Here is a 22,839-nt window from a genome sequence, read left to right on the forward strand (position 1 = left end):
CATGAAAAAACAAGCATCATGATAAACATTATTGTTGTCCATTAAATAGTAAATTTTTTGCAATAAATTAAAATATATAATACAACTTTTCTGCACTTTTTATGGGAAAAAAAGATGCAACTTGTTTTTTTTTTCTTCTCATCACAACATTTATACCTTGAGCAAATATTATACACACGTTTTTTCCTTTGCCTCATTTGTAATAACTGCGTGGAAAAGTTGATACATGAACTTAATATTTAGAAAAAGTTTCTTTCCACAAGCATGTGTGACAAAGCTAATTAAAAAAAAAGTTTTCTACCAATTATTCATTCCTGGTTTTGTCAGAGACATGAAATATATTTGACAAGCGGAACCACCTTTGGCCGATGAGAAAAACACCTGTGAGAATAAAAATACACACTCATAAATAACAATATTGATGACTAATAATATTGCTATGGAACATGATGAAATATATAATTAATTTTAATACTTAGTTATTTTATAATTTCAATACTTATAATTAATTTTTATACTCAAATATAATTTTAAAAAAAATCCAAACATCTAAAAAAATATTTCTTGCATGAATCGAACTCCAGAAAACCAATTATATTTTAGTTGAAATGAGAATTCTCCAACCCTATACTGTTTACACACCCTTGCCTGATCTTGAGAACCTTAAACTTGTTTAATGCAATTCCTATCAGCTGAAATGATTAGCGCAACAATTAAGGATTACTGTCCCATGTCCAATGCAATTTTGTTCCCTAAAATAGTCATAGTATTTTTGACTGATCTCGCATCACCCTAAAGTGCCATAGTGAAAAGCATAGTAACCAATGAGCTAAAAAAGCCATTAACTTAAAAAAAAGATGGCGATACAAAAAAAAATCATTATATATATATATATATATATATATATATACGGGGTGATTATAAAAAAACTATCCCGACATATGGGCCCCTAACTATCATACCATTCACAGAAACTGAATGAAATTTTGGCATAAGGTATTTTGAGGTATGCGCTCAAGAATGATATGGAAAACAACAGTGTCACTAACAGTTACGGTTACAGTGAGAAAATTTCGAAAATATCAAATGGCAACCCCAAGTTTTTTGTATTGGAATGCGATCTCCATACTGAAAAACACTAAATAGCATTGGAATGGCACCTGTAGCACGAAAATCCCCGGAGCTAGGCAAGGAAAAAGTAAAAAGGACTTTGCCGTGCACCAGAGCATTAATGTTCGTTTCATTCGTCACACCGTTTCTTTGGCTGAGATCCCAGCCTGATTAGTCCTCCACAAGGTCATGTGGAAAATTTGTGAAACACAATAAAATGCTTTATTTTATGCTGCTTCTCTGTCCTTATTGGTTGTCCTCACTTTTAGCCTATCTACCGCCGGTGATTTTCATGCTACAGTTGCCGTTGGAATGCTATTTAGGGTTTTTCACAATGGAGATCACATTCCAATACAAAAAACTTGGTGTTGCCATTTGATATTTTCGAAATTTTCTCACTGTAACCGTAACTGTTAGAGTGACACTGTTGTTTTCCATATCATTCTTGAGCGCATACATCAAAATACCTTATGCCAAAATTTCATTCAGTTTCTGTGAATGGTATGATAGTTAGGGGCCCATATGTCGGGATAGTTTTCTTTATAATCATCCTGTATATATATATATATATATATAGTATAAATACACTTTCTTAAATATTTCAACAGACAACTATCTACAGTGGAATGGTCACTTTCTACTAGGGATACTTTTTTAATTCCGTCAACGAGCTTCAATGTATTTTACTACATATTATTGTACACCTTGTCATCAAATTTTCAGTCCCAAGAGGTTCCACTGTAAGATGTTAAAGAAATTAACAATACTTTGTGAATATTAGTTATATGTGAATCATGCCGTTCCCAGCTGATTCAGTAGAGTATCATATGATTAGGCTGCCAGGATCAGTCATTGGATCAAACACATACAGTGTATGTTGACAGTTCACAGTAAAATCAAAAAATGGTGGTTGGTTGATTGTTATTGCAAGATATTGAAAGCTTTTCATTGATAAAGAAAAATTTCAAATTTTGAACACACTGCAAGTAACAAATTTTGTGTCCTGATAGGGAAAAACTTTCGCTGAGACTTGAAAATGTCAATCAAATTAGGCTATTTTTAAATTAGGTCTGTGTAATGCAAAAGTAGTAAGATGAGCTAGAGTTTATGAGTGATATTCTAAAATTCAGAAACAGGCGATAATGTATTGTAGATGTTGCACTGACGTCACAGTTAAAATGGAAATCCCCATTGTATTTTAACAAGCGATATGAACATTCCATAAAATAGTCTCTAAAAACCCAGTGCAAGAAAAAATTAATGAACACAAGTTAGTCTTCATTTTTCATCTATTTCAATATTTATAATAAATAATAACGTGATCATAACGGGGGATCATAACAAGGGATCAGCATGATCCGTCCAGGGAATTTGTTAGTGTTAGTAAACATCCATGCCCGAACCGGGATTCGAACCCAGACCTGTACAGTGAGAAGCTAGTTCCCTAACCACTCGACTGCCAGGCGGCAAGGCAGTTTTCTCAACCATTTCTAAATCCTTGACACTGCTCAAAGAGAATCTAGTTTAGCTTATTGCTCTCTTTCACCATATGAATGCCTTAATCATTTGAGAAGCCACAGTGAAGAATTTTACTAGGAGAGACATAAAATTTGCCACTTGAACAATGTTCAAAATTCCAAATTCTGGATTGCACAACTGGGAGACTTAAATGCTTTGCAATCCCAAACTATGTACATTCATAGCATTTGTTTGATCCAGATGAAGCCAATTCTAGCAGATTGAGTACATGGTCTCTTATTTTGATTTTGATTGATTCATGGTCTCAGCATGCTCTCATCATCCAGGAATGATTACAATTTTTCTTTTGAGATAAAATTCTTTAAATGACATATAGATGGCATACACACACAGATATATTCTAGTTTTTATTATTATTCCTCTATTTTCTGACAGGTTTGCTTCTACTATATTTGATGGGTGTACATTGTTGAGCAGTGGTAGAGTGCTTGTCTACCCCAATCGCTATTTTGTTTGTGATTGTGGGTTCGAATCCAGATGCTCTGTTTGAACCACACCTTCTTTTGATTATATTCAATTTGTAATTCTGAGTTTGTTATCTATCATCCATAAAAGACAACTGAGAAAAAGGGTTTTTTTTTTCAATCAGCAGCACTGAACGCAGCTTTTCTCTGGCTATTTCCTAACCTGAGGGTTAATCTACAGAGGTATGGTGTAGCTTGTTCACATTTGGTAAACATTAACAAAATTCCAGAAATCGTTAAACATACCAGTACTAAACCCTTTCAGTACTGACGGTAAAGCAACACCAAATTTTTAACCCCCGTAACATCCCTTATATACATTGTTGGGTGTTGGTATTTTGAAGTATAAAGGCCTGTATAACTACTTTACAATCACCAGATGACAGTACAAGCATCTGACTGTTAGTTTTTTTTAAATGTTAATAAAATGCAAATATATGTCTTGCCCCTGTAAATGTGTTTACTGCATTACACTTTTATATTATGCAGTAAAACATTGCTTTTATATAATGTTCCCTAACAAATGTATAAAACAAATTATAAATTTCTTTGTGATAAAATAAATATTTATTATGTATTATTTCGCATATTCGAATTGAAATTTTTTATTTTTATAGTAAGTGTATAGTGCTGGTGAAACTTTCAAAAGTACCAGGTTAATTAAGTCATTGTGTACTAAATCTTTTGAAAAAAAAATTTTAGGCCTTTAATTAGAATAGAATGACCTGCAGAAAATTTTTCATGATAATCATTCCATTTTTTCATGTGGTACTAAAAGGATTAATGAAATCATTTCCCCTTCCTGGCAAATGAATAGCAAATATTTCACTAATTACATAATCAAAATAGATAATGTAGGAAAAAAAACTGGCTCGTGTGAATGCTTTGGAGTAAAAAAAATATAATATGAATCCTCATGAAATAATAGTTGTGCATAATGATTTACCTTGTCATTCCTTTCACAAAGAAATTTTAACCTCTGGGCTTTCTTGTGCATAAATACTCCATCCAAGTGACCGGTATCGACATTGCGGATCTCGATGGCTTTATTTCCCCAGCCCATGATTTGACCGGTTCCTATGAAGGCTAATTGGGAGGAATAAACATTTAAAAATTACTAAAAGCTGAATTCAAAAACCATTAGGAAATAAGTGAAAAACTGAATGCATTATATACACTGGGTGATTCAAATTGTGTTTTTCCCCATAAGACTATTTCTGTAAATGTTTTTACACATTAGAAGTATACTTCCAATTAAAAAAAGTTCTGAAATGACTAGTTCTTTTTTCTAATGTGTCAATATTTTTAAGGAGTTATATACATAAAGAAATTTACTGTTTATACAGTCTTTATGTGTGTGAGACAAAACTTCTAATTAATGAAACATAGAACAAGTTCCAGAAAGTCATTTGAAAAAATTCCACATTTTTAGATTTACCAAAATATTAAAGTTTCAATATTACTTGATTTTGGCAGTTTATTGCTGTGTTAGTGAGTTTGCATTGACTCAAAAATTGTCATTTTAGGGGGACTGAACACAAATGGAATGATCTCAACTATTGATTATTTTATTTACGTTATTTTATTACAATGAACATGTTGAGATAAACCAAGAAGCTATCCATACTTAGATAAGACAAGCATAAGTTTTTAAGGGCAGTGCACTATATTTTATCATAAATACTGGTTCTTTCATTGCTCTTTTCTGGGTTGCTTTATATACTTTTTTAACTGCTCTTTGAGTTGCTGTATTAATAATATAGTTTAGCTATTTTTTTTTCATATATGACATCCATATTTTTTATGGGTATCTTTTTTCAGCCACCTCTGTGGGCATTTTGCGTGTTGTGGCCTTTGTATTTTTAAAAAATAAATGCTTTCCATTGCTCACTGTGTCAGGTACTTCTTATTTCTCTTGGAAAACTTTTAATTATGATAATGTAATCATTCAATTTTTCGAAGACCAAAAATTGAAATGGAGGAAAAAAAATACTATCCTAAAAAAATGGCATTAAAAAAACTGCAGGTCAATTAAAAACATTTTGTAATTGGGAGCAGAGTCTGTTTTTTGCATAATCAAATGGGACACTTGCCCGAAATTGGCTGCTTTTTGTATTTTAGGCACAGCCCACATGCCCCTTGTTCCTGAATACAACTCTGCCTCAGAGATTAAAGGGACTACAAATACAGGCCTCAAAAATTCAATTTGCCCAAACTTATGAGGAACAGGTACTGATTGGAAGAATACTTTTTAATGTCAATGGTTGCAACGAAATACTGATAACATTAAATGTCCTACTTCAGTGTTTCTTCAAACTTGCATTGACAACTTTTGTCAGAAGCATTGTAGCAAGCTGGAGACGTTTGTGTTCCTACTTATGCTTTGAAGTGGTTCTTTTATAAGTGAAAATATCTACTAAACTATTCTGGGAAGCAGCAAATGAATCATGGATGGGGCAAGATAACCACTGCCCTACTGTGGTCATGTATAAGCAATTTTAATAGAATGAATAATAATTTACAGTAATTGATTTTATTAATATTTTTTATCAAACTATTTTATAGAACTGATTGAATATCAATTATGGCATTTCAGTAATGCTTAAATACAGTCAAACCCTAAAAAAGTTCCCCCTTTCACTCAGTCCGGGATTACACTATAAAAGTTTTAGGATTGGTATCGTTAACCAATAGACCTATTGGTTTTTTTTTTTTAGTTTTGTGAAAAAGATCTTTTATCAAACTTTTATAGTGAAATTAATCTTGACCTTAGCCAGGAATCGTGAAACACCAGAAATTGTGATTGAAAAACAAATCTTCCAAAGTAAAGAATTGCATCAGGTTCAACAGAGATGCCAATATTCTTCTAAATGGAAGTTGTAATTGAATAGGGGTTGGAATGCAATTTCAGATAAACAGGAATATTGTAAATGAAAATATAAAAAAAATTAATTAAAAATTCCGCTTTAATTTTAAAAACACAAAAAACAATGTGATGCAAAAATAAAAAGGAAAAAGTCCTTACCAACAGAAGTTGGCATCTCGCCCCATTGTAATACTACATTTTTACTGACTTTTCCATATGTATTAACATAAATACCCTCATCTGAAAAAAAATTAAAAATATATAGTTTGAAAATAAATACTTGAATGTGTAGAATACATATGTATTTTGCTCATATAAATTTTCATTCATCAAAAGCCAAACTATAGAACCTAATTGAGACAAAAAAGGAGGCTGATGTGAAATGGTCGATCAACGTATTGTATTTACCAAGATCTATAACGCACACTTTTTTCTATGAAGCAGTCTTTAACAAGGTTAAATGCTAGCCTTTGTAAAGCTGCGTGGGAATTATGATGGCCTAGTTTCGATTCTCAATTAAGACAGTGATGATTGGCTAAAGGTTGTTTTCTAAAATCAAGACATGAATGTGAGCCAGTCTCTACTTTTAAAGTCTTTATACAGAAAGCAGAACTCACAACCCCATATTTAACAGCCTACATCTTTCCCTTCAATGTAAAAGATAGATGGCAAAATTTTGAATACAAATATTCCTTAGAAGCTCATAAATATATACTGTTTATAATGATAAATCTGCCCATAACATTATTTTCTTTGCTCCCGGCAGAATTCCTATCCAATAGGAAATAGCGCATGCAAATGCTGAAACTGTCTATAACAATATTTTTCTGCAGTATTGTTACAGATAGGTTTTAGTGCACTATCACTGATACAGCATGGTGCATGATGGTTGCAAAAATCAGTTAAACTGATGATTTGCAAAGATTTTTTTTTGTAAACAGTCACCTGTGAATGGTGAATAGTTAGATTTTTCATATTTTCAGCGATCTTTATTAACGAAGAATCTTTTCTTCTGTGGTGAATCCAGACCTATTATCTCTAATTGAAATTATACTGTAAAAATCTCCTTTTAAAAATTGGTCAAATACTAATAGAGTGGTACCTTAGCTAACGAAGATACTTTGTTCCAAAATCTTTGTTTAGCTAAAATGAAAAATTTCCCATATGTTTCTATGAAAAATCATTTAATTGGTTCCAGAAATGACCCAAAATTTGAAGATAAGTTTCATAAAACACGCAGAAGAACTGCAAAAAATACAAACACTGACTGAAGGCTGAGATAAACAATTTCATGATTGGGTGAATGTTAATTTAAAGGTAGATGAGAAACTGAACATATATTTTATTTTACACTATGAATGCTATTGCAGTTGGGTTTGTGAGCCATAATGAAAAACAAAAAATGAACTATGTGTGTTATGTGATGTAGTTAGCTCATTTCTCTCTCTCTCTCTCTCTCACACACACACAGATGGAAAAGATAAATTGACTGACAAAATAATTAAAGCAAAACAGAAATGACTTACTATCATAACATAGAAGTAATTGCATTCCCTTTGAATTTGGTAATGTAACGATAGCGTGTGGAGTTAATAAACTCTGGGACTGAAAAAGAACAAAACTAAATGTCTAAAAAAAATCAAAAATATACAAACTGAGAAAATCAAGGTTGATATAAAAAATACATGATAAATTTTAAATATGAATTGACAGTAAAAGATCCAACCGCTCAAGGAAAGTGGAAGGTGGAGAAAGATTCCAAATTAGACATTTCATAGCACAGTTGGCAAAATTACAATGCTACAATATGATCATCTCAACAACACTGATTTACTTGCCATAAGGGGCTATTCAATATTCAAGTATTACATCACCATTGATAGGAGGAAAGGGGGGGGGGTTGAATGATGCCATCAACTACCCTTTATTCAAATATGAATTATTCTTAATGACATCTTTACTGGGAATGCCTAAAATGAGAAAACCTTTCCCTAGTTAGTGGACACCTGAACTAACATCCCTCCCATTGATAATAGACCCCCTCTGGTAGACCTGTCTGACAGGGAAAAGGAGATTGGCTAAACTGATGTGTGCACACTCAGTGTCACATGCATTGCCCTTGAATGATTTGCTGAACTCCCATAAACAAGTAGATACATGCTCTTCGAACGGGGGTGGGGGACATGGTGATCAAAGGGAATTATCCACTTTTGCTCTGCTACCTATGCTAATACATTTTTCTGTGAATAAAATTTTTTTGTGGCCTATTGCCGTACCCCTCCCCGTATCATCTATAAACAAGCTGCGATGATTTATGGGACAAACAAAGAAACTATACTCATGAAAAAAAATTTATTGTATGATGGAAAGCTGTGATCACAACCAGTTTGTGCATAGGTGGGGGTATTAAAAAGAAGAAAATGTTTGGTGTATTTATTTACTACTCTTTTGAAATACTTTATTACAAGTGCTGTGGTCCCCATCTAGCACTTGGAAAAAAATGAGCAATCATTGGCTAGCCAAGACTAGACACATCTGAAATACAAGGGTTTCAACAGCTGGCTGATGCAAAGATGAACTTGGGAAAAAGAAAGAAAATTTAACTTCTTTCTTTACTGAATTCATCTTTGCATCAGCCAGCTGTTAAAAACTTTTGTATTGATAGTAGAGAGTGACATCATCCTTGGACATCTGCAATGATTCCATTAATAGCACCTCTAGCTAAATAGAAAGAAATTATTTTAAATTACTCAAAGGGGTGTTTTAAAGCAACCATCTTCTATAATTAACTTCTCTGGAATTTATAAAAACCATGAAGAGGACGAGAGCTCACTACTTCGAGTACTTTGCACAAACTAGCAATGGTAATCTATACCACTCTTTTAATTGGTGCGTAAATTAAACCAGTAATCAATAAACTTAAAACACAAGCTAAAAATATAGCGTGTTCTGCCTATAATCATGTGAAAAATAATCCCTGTGCATACATAGCAAAGTTCATTACAGTAGTGTCTGACAGTGGTGGTCAGACTCCCTATGTAAACTTTCAAAGGACAATCCAATCAGAGGCATACACAGGATAGACCTGTGGAGGGAGCACAAAAAATTAGGGGGTGGATTGGGATGAATTTTTTAAAGAGAACTTTTGAGTTCTTATCCTTCAAACAGCATTGAAATCAACACAAATTTATTATAACATATAAAAGTATTTTCTTCTGATATATTTTAATTAAAAAATTTTTTTGTATCAAAAATCAATTTTTGATTGGAGGGTGGCATGAAGGGCTTGTGATCCCTTCCAACATCTGTAATCCCAATATGTGTTGGGGGGGGAGGGGGGGGGTAGAGCAGATAAAACTTTGTTGAGAGGAGTCAGAGTCAAAAATCGCTAAAAATCTGCAGACATAATACTTGAATGGCTAAACATTTTTAAATGTCATATTCATATTCCAGAAATAATTTTTTAAGCATCTTTAAGCATTTAATATTTCTCTAAAGTTTTTCTTTTTGAAAAAACTCTTCTACAACTGAACCTTGATAATAAATCAACATCTATTATTCCCATGGTTGGCGCAATAGTAAATTCAATGGAGAGAAACCTTTTTAATGCCGCACATGGTGACTAAATCCTGCTTTCGTCGTCTATGATTTGAACTGCATTATCACAACTAACTTCCAGAAATCGCCCACTTGTTGATAAATTTGGAAAATGTTGCAACATTCACTCACATTTCAATAATTCTATTCCCCCTCCCCTCCCAGTTTATTTGTCGATTGATGTATGTAGAAGATTCTCCCTCACACCTTCGGATAAGCTTATACTTCCTGCAGTTTAGAATTCAAAAACTCCACTTGTAGACTACAAAAGCCAAAGATAGACGTGAGAATGACTTCTGAACTTCTTGAGTGAGATATGATCAAGAAAGCTAGATCAAAATTTTCTAAGTGAGAACAGTAAAGTTTTGCTGTTTTGAACAATTGCACTACATATTCACAAATAAAAGATTTTCCGACAATTGAAACGAGTTTTCTACTTCATTTGGTATTATTCTCAATACGTGAACTTTTTATAGAAAATTGCAGATCAAAACATTTTATGTATATATAAATGATGCACTATAGAATATGATGTGCAATATAGAATTTTTCAATTTTATATAGGTACATATGCAGTCGAATACTGTTATAACGAACGAGACAGGAGAAATCACTTTGTCATAGCAAAATTTCATCATAAAGGAATTCCAGGTTTTGACATTGTTACAATCTAAACTTATCTGGGGGTTAGAAAAGTGTTCGTGAAAACAAGATTTTCGATATAACGGTATTCGACTACATATATGTAAATGGTTTTTAAAAATCATAGGTGAGAGGAAATAAAATTTGGCTAACTTGACACCCACTCAAGTCGACATGTTTTTCAATCCCCCTTAAGGTGCTAAGTTATTGAGGTTCCACTGTATTTGCAATTTTTTTTCCCAAGCTAATTTCCATTATAAAACAACATTCAACAGATTTCGATAAAAATGATTTTACTAAAAGGGATGAGATGGTTTTCACTCACTAAAATGTACCAAATGAATATTTGTTACATTTTAAACATACCTAAAAAATACATTTTATTGGTAAAGTTAGCACAATGACTTACATGAGGTGGTAAATATATATCATATACAGCACCAGAGTCCAAATCAACAGCATGAAAGCCCTCAGCCGAACCATAGATGACCTTAAGGCGGATATTTTCTTCTACTGTCATATCAACCAGCAGGGGTTTATGTAAGAGGTCAGTAAAAGACTTGAATGCCATAAATTTGTGATATGGCTTTGGCGCCCAAGCATATATCTCGATGCTGTCCTTCAATGCTATGACTAAAAACTTGATCCTTTCATATTTTACTAAAAGAATAAATTGAAAGCATTTTTTACTTCAATTGTTGATAACGTTCTGGTATAAAGTTGTTTTTTACCAAAATATGTGAATAGAAAAAATATGTTGATCATAAAAATTTTGTGAAAAAAAAAACTCATGAAAACAATAGAATGTTTTCAAAAAGTTAGAGATATATCAATCAATACACAGATGCTGGGTTTGCTTAGGGCTGCATGACCTACTGAGTGCGCAAAAATATTTTGCATTCACAGATGACCAGCTAAAACCGATTTATGAGCTGATAACATTACATATTGATTGACTTTATTGAAATTGTTTACAATTTGTTTCAAAAACAAAGCGAAATAATTTTACGTGAATTAATTTAAACTATTAAATTTTTCAGTCACAATATTCTAGTTTAGGAACTAGATTAAGACTGAAATTTTTAAATTTAAAACTCAATTTGAATTGATCTGAATTTTACACTGATCTGAGTTGTTTGTTAAAAATATATACAGGGTAGTAAGGGAAGTCCCTAGGCCACATTTTAATGGTGAACCCATTGATCTTAGCTTCACACTTCCAATTAAAAAAGGTATCCAAATAAGATGTAGGCTTCAGATAAATCATTCATATTGCAAAGGGTTGTATAGTTATTAAAATATAAAAATTAATTTTTTATACATACATCTTGTCTTTCTTGAGGCCAACAACAAAAATTCCACATTTCCAAGTGTAATATCAACGGAGATATTTGAATTAAAAAATCTGAGTAAAGTTCGGAAAGAACAGTAAAAACTAATGGACAACACGTCTATCCATTATGTATGCTGTTTTTCCCAAACTTTTTTTCTCTGATTTTGAATTCAAATACCTCTACGAATATTACACTTACAAACGTGGAATTTTTTTTCAACCTCAGAAGAGACAGGAAAACAACAAAATTCTAATTGTGTTTTTTAGGACAAGGTGCCTGTATAAAAAGTTAGTTTTTGTATTTTAATACATTCCCTTGCAATATAAATGACGTATCTAAGATCTGCATGTTATTTGGATACTTTTTCTAATTGGAAGTATGTTTCTAGGATCAATGCTTCTGCAGTAAAATGTGACCTAGGGACTTTCCTTACTACCATATATATTTGTAAGCTGGAGGTAAAGTGCAACATGTTACAAAAGGGAAATTTTACAGGAGAGCAGCCAAAATATTTTTTTAGCTACATATTTTAGTATGTGTATCTTTCTCATTGACATTGTTGGACTGGAAACAACTCGCTTCACATCTCCAAGAGAAGTTATCAAAGTGTTTCCCAAGGGATGAGCGCATTTGGAAATCCAATGCGTCTTTATAATTCAAAAGTAATAAATGAGCAGTAAATATCTTTCTGTACAGTTTGCTTGTTTTATAAAGTGAATATCTGTTATTTATTGAAATAAAGACTTATTGTCATATAACTATGTGTGGTGTAACAAAAGTACAAAAAATAGTGCTATTTGAATATTGAAAAAAACGGACATAGTGCCCTTTACCTTTGGCACACCGTTATGCAATTTTAATTCCTATTTTAAAAAACTGGAGGCATTACCATAAAATAACTTTTTTACAATACAACTAAAAATATTATGAAGTTTATGCTGGGCTCCAGCACATTCTGAAATTTATATCATAGAACTTATCATCAATTACCATACTCATAAATATTCATCCACACATACGACAACCCCATGTTAATGAATATAACTCTCAACATCAAAATAGGTTCGGCTGGATAAGGGGGGGGGGGAAGAGAGAAGTTGAAACTATAAAGATTTACATTTCTTGCGGTAATAATTTTCACATCTTTCAGTCATAGTTTAAAATATTTTTTATTCAGCCAAATTTTCTAGATTTTTCCGTCTATGCTTGTGCAGTTGTAGTAGTAGGTTTTCTTAAAGGCTGGAAGACTTTTGCACATTAGAATACCTAAAAAAGCTTCTTATAATGAAAGATGCTTCATATGACACACAGAAATATAAATTATTTGATATATATTGCAGATACCAAAAACTTCAGAGAGAAATCAGGATATACAATTAAAAACTACAAGTACAGCTGACATTCTGAAAGATAACCTGAAAAATAAAATCAAAGATAAATTTGCAAAAAAAAAAAAAAAAAAAAAATGCTGGTAGACATCTGATTTATCAAATTGGATAACAAATGAATATTCCTAATATGGAAAATACAAAGACTAGTCTTTTGAAAACATATAATTTCCCAGAAATGTTTTACTCATCAATGGAAATTAAATTCCCCATTTTGCTACAATATTCATGATTCATAACAATTTGTCATCATGCATAATTTGCACACACTGAAAGATATATTTCTGTCACGAAAGGGAAGGACAAAAATTTTACTCAAAGCTTAGCACTAATCATTATTTTGTTGTTAGTTTTGTTAATTATTTTGCTTGGAGAGAAAAAACAACACAGTTACACAATTTGAACTTGAGAATATATATCCCACAACCAAAAACATTCAAAAATGAAGAACATGAAAAAAAAAGTAGTTTATTTCAAAATATCATCACATGAAGATACTTTTCCATGCAGCTAGCAAGAGCTATAATGCTACACATCATAACCAAAAGAAAGGCACGTTCCATGCAAGCCATAGGAAAAATAAAAACAAAAAAAAAATCATGCACAGAAAGGAAATGAGGTGAAGGTGGTAGAAAATGAAAAGATAATGGTAACGGCATCCAAGAGGAAGAAAAATCAGTTACCGTTGCCACTCCATATGCGAAAAGTATTTTCCCAGTCTTTAAAGCCATGTTGAGGGATAGACCACACCACTTGACAGCAAAAGAATAAAAAAAACATGAAGAGAATAAAATAGTGCAAAAGAAAATAAACAAAAAACTAACTAAAAAATTGCAACAAACAAAAGGGCATGAAAAGGGACAGAGTGAATACATAGTAGCATCAAAATGTTACTCGAACATGACTCAAACCATGTACATACACACAAAACTAAAAACTTGAGGATTTTTTCTATGATATCTAATTAGATAAATAAAGTAGTACATTCAGCAATTAAAAACTAAATCATAATCATTTAGATATCTTTAAAAAATTACACTTCTACATGATTTGAACAGAAAAATACAAAAACCCAGGAATTCAAATAAAAATTGTTTAAAAAAATTGAGGCATAATTTCAACCCAGAATGCTAACCACAATATTCAAGGTACATAAATGTTAACAACTAGTGTGCAAGAATAATAACTGAATTTGATAAAATTTAATTAATATTTTTACAGCAAAAAGCAAGCTCAGAAAAAAAAATTCTCACAAAATTTCTTCAGCGATTCATCCATCATTTTAACATTTTACCTTTAATATACCTGTACCTTTAAATATTTTTATTTGATTTTTTTGTCTCAATGATATAATTAAGTTCATTCAAAGCAGGATTTAGTCAACTTCGCTAACAATGGTTATTAATATGCATTATAAATGCATGATCATAGTGTATAGTCAAATAAAAACTATAATGTCTCATTCTCTTCCCACTGATAATGATAGAAGCAACAAAAATTTACACACCAAATAAAAGATACGATTAGAATTAACAGTTTTCCTTACCAATTTTAAAGTTTACACAATTCTGCAGATCACCAACATTGATCCAACCATTCTGTCTTTCAATTTGCTATAAAAAAAATTTAAATTACAAATATATTCTTCACATCTATTATCTATTATTTACATTTATCTGTTGGAAGTTAATTGAAAAATTAATTAATTTTAGGAAAAAATGCCACAGGCATATTATATCAAACGTAAAAAAATTAAAGTCACATAAATTTTTAGTAACTAATTTGTTGTTTTTTCATGAAAATTGTTTGAAATTGAGGCTCGCTCTTTGAAATAATTTACTGGAATTGTCAAAAAAACAATTATCGGTTTTATCATTAATAAAAGAAAGATAATTCTTTGAACCCAAAAACTAAACTAAAAAAAATTATTTTAAACATATTTTTAGAATTTCATGTAAAAAAAATTCAATAAATTATTAATTGCCTGGCATCACTGATTCCAGCTAAAGCAACAATGCAAGGTGAAAACTCAAGTCCATTTCAGCACAAATAACCCATAAGCTGTTTATTATAGCAACATATTTTCAATTGGAGAAAAGGATCCACATAATGTGTCGATTTTAGTTACATCATTTCTCCCACTAAAGGCTGTATATGTACTGAGGTATAAAATTTAATTTTTTATGCCGTCATTGTAACCCCTCTAACTTCAAATTAAAAAATTATTGTCCTGTCTTTAATGGGTCCAAGCACAAAAAACATTCCATGTTTCTTAGTGAATTAATACAGCTGATTTTCATCAATATTTGAATTTAAATACACCAAAACTATGAGAGTGGGAAAATTGATTTGAATACATGTGCTGGCTCCCATTTCAATATCATCATCTTTTATTAAATTATTGTTCATAGAATTATGATCAAAATGAAACAGAACTAGTATCCCCTGACCCAAAGAAAACGAAGCTTTTACAAAAGCACTGAAAAATTACATATAAAAAGTAAACATTTTTCTCTAAGTGTGAATATTTAAATTTCAGGTGACACATTCCTGCGAGCAAAAGCTAAAAAAATGAGGTGTCAAAATGTTGGTATGATTTATATTTTTTGAAGTGAAAAAATAAATTTTTCTCATTTCAATCTTTCTAAATAACCAGTCAACAAGTTACTCATTTTTCCCCATCTTGCACTCCCATAAATGGTTCCTCGCGCCCTTAGTTAAGAATCACTGCATTTTAGATGAGAAAAAATTATACTTACACCATCTGTGCGCAAAATTTTGCTTTTTAACCATGACAAATAATAGACTCTGACTCGAGACTTCTTGCCAGATATTGTCACTAGAATATTCTGCCCTTCAAGTACTTCTATCTGTTGGAAGCGTCTTCTTGATATTAGTTGATAGACTTTACCTTGCCCACTTCTATCAAGCAACATTAGCCCAGTTTCTGTGCCGATAAGTAGATTGACTCCTGTATACAAAAGAAAATTTAAATAAAACAATTTCTTACATAATAAATAATACCTTCAGGTTCACTGATAATTTGACTCTAGCTCATTGATATCATAAGTACATAGTAATGTAAAAACAATCATAATATAAAATTTAACCTGATAAAATCTCACCATCTCACTAATAGAAAAATTTCCCATTTCTCCACCAAGAAGAGTTGGCAAGCAACAGGGGAGTAAAGTGAGCAACACTGGTTTTAATTACTTATGCCTCTCCAATTCCACCAAAATCAACCAAAGTATTTTCATTACTATGTGATCCTTTTTTTTCACTACTACTTAACCGTAAATGTACCATTCGTTTGGTCACACATTGGTCGAAGAACACCAACAGTCACAGCATGAAAAGTGTTCTGGAAAAACCAATCCAGTTCTTGTTAAATATACACCACGGAACATTGAGCCGGGCCAGGCCAGTTTTTAGTGAGTCTATGCTGCTAGTGCTTCATTGTAATAAGGCAAAGATTGGAAGAAAATATTTGTGAATTACTTTTGGGCTGGGCGTGACACTAGCATGGCCCTGACTTAATCACAGTTGCATGTTTTGTCACATACTCATTTCACAAAAATTCTACAATTTTACTCAAGTTTCCACAATTTGCGTAGCATATATAATTTATCTTAACTCTCAACATAAACTGAAAACTCACCAGAATTTCTAACAAATTGGTACATGCCGAGATGTGCATGTACATATTGTGAACCTAATGTGAAGGTTCTTTCTGTGTAGTGCTGCCATCTCCCATCAATTTTCTAACTATGAGTGAAGTGTAATGATTGAAGAATCGTACCATTGTAGGCCTGTTGCTCTCTGTGGCAAGACTTTCTAGCAGGGAGATCGGCTCACATTTGCACCTCAAAGTTAGGAGAACCACAGAAAACCAACTTCAGCCAACCACCACTGTGGGTTCAAACCCAGGTCCTCCCAATGCGAGTCATTCATTATGACCACTCAACCACTGCAGTGGCTAACCCCTTTTTAATTTCCTTTAAGATGTTAATTAAATTTGAAGCCATGAACATCTTTGGGATCCTGTGATAAAAAGGAAAAATATCTGCAATTATTTTTTTCACTCAAAGACAAAGTATTTCTCTGATACAGTGACTCTCCCCCCCCCCCCTCCAAAAAGGATTAGGTGGAAATTCTTTAAAATCACACAATTGACAATTTTAAGAAATTTCTCTTGTCTAAAGCCAGAGACACACTTATGTCAAGGCTGGCCCAATACGTTTCAAGGTTGGTCATGGGCAAGTAGTATAGCCACTCCACTATTGGCAATGGTTGTCAAATATTGGAGGTATTGGACTGGAAGGCTGGTCAAACAGAATGACCAGTACCTTCCAGCTTCCAACCCAAGCGAAAGGAGCATCCTTCCTTCCTGCCCCATCTTTCATTCATTTGGCCACACATTGGTCAAAGAACAACAACAGTCACAACACGAAGAGTGTTCTGGAAAAACCAATCCAGTTCTTGTTAAATATTCACCTCGAAACTTTGAGCCAGGCCAGTTTGTAGTGAGTCTATGCTGCTAGTGCTTCATTGTAACAAGGCAAAGATTGGAAGCAAATATTTGCAAATTACTATTGGACTGGGCATGACATTAGCGTGGCCCTGACTTAATCACAGTTGCAGGTTTTGTCACATACTGATTTCATAAAAAAATTCTACAATTTTACTCAAGTTCGCAATTTGCATAGCATATATAATTTATCTAAACATAAACTGAAAACTCACCCCATAATGAAGCACAGAGAATTTCTGAATTGAAGCGTTTTTTGTACTTCCTGATCTCGGGAGTATCTGGAATGACTTCATGTGATGTAGGAGTTACATTAACATTAATATGGGATGACTTTTGTGGTGAGGGTGATGCTGAGCCACCGCTGCCTGCACCAAAACCAAATGTTAAGAAAGATCTCTGCTTGAACTGTAGCTAACACAAAGAAGAAGAGGGAGGGGAAACTTTTATCAATTTATTTTGCCGTGCATTTGATATAAGGGGGCATGCATCATGTCCCCAGAAAATGAAATGCACTTTTGTATACACCTGTTAATACCCCATAGGTTAGGCTATTTTCCCCAACACCTGCAACATAGTAAGATTACTGTTAGATTGGAAGAATTATATATTTATGTATTTTTGCTCAAATGAAGTATATATTATATTTATGTTTATAATTTGTGTAATTATAAAGTTAGAGATATTTGTTTAATTTGAGTTTGTTTGAAGAGGTAATTGGTACATATAAATTTTTAGAAAGTGTCATCAGTATATGTAAATTAGCAATTATGTAACATCACTCAGAGTAAGCCCAGGGGATTCTGGGAAAATTTTCCTTTTTTACATAGATGAGTAGTTGATTGTGTATTGGAGAGGTAGGAGGGTCTGTAGAATATAGTCTGGATATTTTTATTAGAATTTATTACCTTAATCTAGTATATCTGGCTTATCTTGTGACTTTATGCAAGAAATAAACATGTTATCCACTGATATTACTCTGCTGTAAGTCATTGGATTGGAAATGAAATCAATAAATGGTTATGGGGCCCAGTGCCCTGAAAAATCTTGGACATTGTGCTGACTGAATAAAGATAGCCGACAGCATGGCTGGCTTAGATATGGAGGATATTGGAAGCAGCATTGGGCAGATGAAAATCCCTGTATTGACTAAATATAACTTCCATACTTGGAGAGAAAGAATTGAATCCCTTCTAACAAGTGATTGGATGCAAGAAATTCATTGATAAACCTGAGCCAATAATTACACTGCATGATTTAATATTCTAATAGCACATTCAGACCCTGTACACACAAATGGGGGGGAGTCACTTTTCTTACTGTAGATATTCTTTTTTCAACTTCAGGAAGTTTAGCCCTGATATCAAGGATTATGGATGTTTTATCATTAAAGTCAGGGCTGAACTCTCAGGTTAAAAAAGAATACCTACAGCGAGATAAAAACAACCCTGCATTTATGAGTAATAGGTTCAAAAGGGGGCTGCGAACCATGGCATGTTCATGTAATCCAGCTACTTTGGGAGCCTGATCTGGTGGATGGTTTAAGGTCGAGAGTTCTAACTCTAGTAGGGCTATTGTAGATCAGACATCCACACTAAGCCTGATGTCGACATGGTGGCTTCAAAGAGAGCCCATAGCCACCAGGTCGATCTCTAAGGAGGACAAACTGGCTCTGGGCGGAAATGCAGCAGGTTTAAAAGGGGTAGACAGAAAACTATTCCATTTGTGTTCCACATTCATAATTTTACACGAGAGCGTCTTCTTTTAAAATGCTATATATTTATAGTTTTATGATCTTGAAATAAATAAATATATGGCGAAACCTTGCTACCACAACATTCAATATAGTGATAAATCCCTCTACAACATTATTTTTTTTCTAACGACAGTTCTTGTTTGGAACTGCCTAAATAGTGAAACCTCCTGTTAATGGACACTTTTCTAATCCCTGGTCCTGAGGAATAGGGCTTTAATATCTTTCACTCTCTGTTAGGGGACAGTGAAAAAAAAACCTGTTTGCCGGATTTTAAACTCTAATTTATTAATTTTTTTGTCACATACCGATAATTTATCATATTCAACTAAGATTATATTTAATAATATATATATTTTTCCCCAAACTCGTGTTGGTAAATATGATAACTCGTCAATTAATTACTTCATTAACTGAACATGACTGTGGTCCAGGATGGTGAATTTGAATGGTAATGCGCTGGTATTGTTCGTTGATGTGTGTGGAGAAAGCCAACATTACAAGACTGGTAATGTTACTATGAATGTTTTTATCTTCTTCGCACTTATTTTAATTTTATTTTATTGCAAAAAATATGTAGTGCACATCTCATGTGCGGGTAAAAATAATTAATTGGCTGAACTTCTCTCTATTGGAGAGAAGAAATTAAAGTCCGATAAATGTTTCCATATATATCAGACTTTCGAACTTTATTAGGGAATTATTCATAATTGCTAGTAAAAGTGATAAATGTAATGATCTTTAATCAAATTTTCTTTATCGAGACGATTGATCATAAATAACCACTGGTGTGTATATAAATTTTACGGTAACATATACATTCTAACATTAATATGTATAGAAACGCCAAACACTATATAAATGTGAAAGTCATGTAAACAAGGTTCTTCTGTGTATAGCATACCTCCACAAGAGTGGAAAAAAATTTTGGTCCCATGGGTATCCATTATCGAGAGATTCTACTGTTGTCTAATATTAAACTCCTCTTGATACTATAATAAATCCCTCTACAATGATATTCTTTAGATTTTTGAAACCACTATAACAATATTTTTTATATTTTTCTAAAGACTGTTCTGAATATAATTTCAGATTTGTCACTTGTTTGCGTTCTTTTGAAGGTGTTTAATAACATCAATATTTAGCACTAAAGGATGACCGGAAGCTAAAGGAAGTTATTGGCATTGATACTTTCTGTGTAAGACCCAAAAGCACAATGCAGTATGCTTCTTTACTGGGGCAATGCATCTAAGCGAATTTTACTAATAAACTAGTCAATTACAATTTTCTGTAGTGAATAAATACGTATAAGTGCATTTTCTGGTGGTACTAACAATGATTTAGAAAAGATGACAATAGCATACATTTTATCACAAGTACAATGTTGCCTCTTGATATAATGACAATCCCTCAACAACTATATTTTTTCTTAGTCAGCGGAATATGATTATATCGAGGTTACACTGTACTTTGTGTTCACATATCATAAAATCATATTTCAATTCCAAGTGGATATCCCCCACTCAGTTACAAAATTAACACTTTGTAATCAATTTACTTTACCTCTTCAGAAGATCTGTCTTTTTGCTTGGACCCAAGAACTTGTTGAGAAGAGTGTTGGGGAAGAACATCGTGGGCAGTGACGGCTGGATGAGCATCACCCATACCAATATTTGCAGGGGTGCTCTGAGACGATTCCAGGGCTCTGCCCTGAACCTTGACTACTGCATCATGCGCTGGTGCAGAATCCTCATTTTTGTCTTTGTGCTGTAATGTGCATAAATTGTTTTTATAATAGTATGCAATCGTTTATAATAATATAATATATTCTGTCAATTATTTTTTATTTATTTATTTTTATGTTTATAAGTTTCATATCAAATTGTAAATTGTGATGGCCATTTGGCTCCTTGGTAATTTTTTCCCCCCTCTTTTTTTCTGTATTCCTCATTTCTGACTAATAAAGTATTGTATAATTAATTTACAAAATCGATTTGGTCACAGAATGATGGTTTCAATAAAGTAGGTATTTTCACAAAGAAAATTATATTTAAATAAAGTTTTACAATGTTTTTCCATTAAAAAAATTCCATTAAATAATTTTTAAAGATAAGGCATAAAAAAAAAATTAACTCCAAGCATTTCAGGGGTAAACTGAGAAACAAAAATGTTTGCTTATTACATATTTTTTGAGCTGCCTAACATTGGTTGTAATATTAATATGTTAAGAGCAGGGCCGTCCAGTTTCCAGATCCAGAATTTTGTGAATGATCCAGAAAATGGGCCCGAATTTCGGCTAGACACACACACCCCTGAATTTCATTTACACATAATGCATTGTGTTTTTATGACATGAACAAAAATTGAAACTCTCAGCAAAATCAGCTTGGGGAAAAACATGAAAGAGAATATTTTTGCATATATATATTTGCATATGAAGTTTATGGTGCCTGTAAAAAATTTAACTGATCTTCATGGAGAATCTTCAATAAAAATCAAGAAAAAACCAAACAAATACTTCACATTAAAACATTTTGGACCATACGTGCCAGTTATAACAAATAAGATCAATAAAAAACTTTGCCCTATATAAAACTAACCTCATGAGATTCTGCACCATAAGTAGTTTGTTCATCGATAGGAACATAAAAGGAAGACATGCATTTTGAAGACTTTTCAAACCTCGACAGGCATTTGTTTGCTTGAGCAATTTCACGAGCTTTTTGGTCATTTCGCTCCAAGAAACTGACTTTACCGACACCATTCTCTGAGTGCCTGATACCAGTTTCTTTTTTATTCCTTTGATTTACATGACTACTACTATTACTACTAGATCTCTGAAAACATCAAAAAGTAGGAAAAGCAAATATATCACATAACATGCCAGAAAAAAAGAACAATGAGTTTAAAAAAAATGAAAGAAAAAAAAAGAAAATGATGTAAAATTAAAGACAGTATGAAAAATAAATTAAAAAGAAACAAAAATAGAAACATACAAGAAATTTACAAAATAAAATAGGAAAAAATTTATACAAACACCATGCTAAATCAAAAGGTTTCAAGTTTTTCTCAAGGGCTTCGGAATCTCAGTAAAAATTTTAATGACATTTTAGCTAAGCCAAAAAAATGTTGAGAACATGCCGATTTCTCGCTATCTAACGAAATTTTTAATAATAGGATCTAGCAGTTTACAGCTTTGGTAAATGAAAACCACTTATAGTTTAATTAGCGTGAAAAAAATAACTGTTGGGGCTACTCTGTATCGATTTAGCTTAATGTTTATTTACTTTTTTTTTACTTTTTTCACATTAAAAAATATTAGCTGTTCTAAAAAAAATTTTTACTTGAATTCATTTGGTAGAATACATATAATTTAACTAAACAAAAAAAAAAATTTATAAGAACTTCAAAAAGTTTCCTTTGAAACATATTAATTAAAAACGGTCCAAATCACTCAACTAATCAAGATAAATAAAATAAAAGTACAAAACCACAATAAATAACAATACAGAAATTAAGCATACAAGGTTAATTTAGCAGTCTGCTAGATTTGGGTTTCATAAGCATTATAAATATCATACATTTTTGGTTTTACTACTGTTTTTTTCTTTTAAG

At 32.3% G+C, this 22,839-nt stretch overlaps 1 protein-coding gene across 6 annotated transcripts in view; it reads right to left on the reverse strand.

Moving 5' to 3' along the window:
- Positions 1-285: 285 nt before the first annotated feature.
- The window catches only part of LOC149089896 (serine/threonine-protein kinase mig-15-like), a 45,652-nt gene continuing 23,098 nt past the window's right edge, over positions 286-22,839 (reverse strand). Inside the window, exons 19-29 of one of the 6 annotated variants that reach the window (XM_089255560.1) lie at positions 21,825-22,061; positions 20,788-20,991; positions 17,687-17,879; positions 15,700-15,911; positions 14,487-14,553; positions 13,624-13,692; positions 10,628-10,878; positions 7,506-7,584; positions 6,139-6,219; positions 4,060-4,199; positions 286-381 (exon numbers count right to left, since the gene is read on the reverse strand). In XM_089255560.1, coding sequence (XP_089111686.1) covers positions 298-381; positions 4,060-4,199; positions 6,139-6,219; positions 7,506-7,584; positions 10,628-10,878; positions 13,624-13,692; positions 14,487-14,553; positions 15,700-15,911; positions 17,687-17,879; positions 20,788-20,991; positions 21,825-22,061 — 1,617 coding nt within the window. In that variant the 3' untranslated portion in view covers positions 286-297. Of the gene's footprint in view, positions 382-4,059; positions 4,200-6,138; positions 6,220-7,505; positions 7,585-10,627; positions 10,879-13,623; positions 13,693-14,486; positions 14,554-15,699; positions 15,912-17,686; positions 17,886-20,787; positions 20,992-21,824; positions 22,062-22,839 lie in introns of all 6 variants that reach the window. The other 5 variants (XM_089255553.1, XM_089255686.1, XM_089255624.1 and 2 more) reach the window with 5 other exon arrangements.

The sequence above is a fragment of the Pholcus phalangioides genome, unplaced genomic scaffold (genome assembly GCF_987345545.1).
Source record: "Pholcus phalangioides strain wild (caught in Gottingen) unplaced genomic scaffold, Ppha-v1.0 ptg000001l_1, whole genome shotgun sequence".
Classification (NCBI taxonomy): domain Eukaryota; kingdom Metazoa; phylum Arthropoda; class Arachnida; order Araneae; family Pholcidae; genus Pholcus; species Pholcus phalangioides.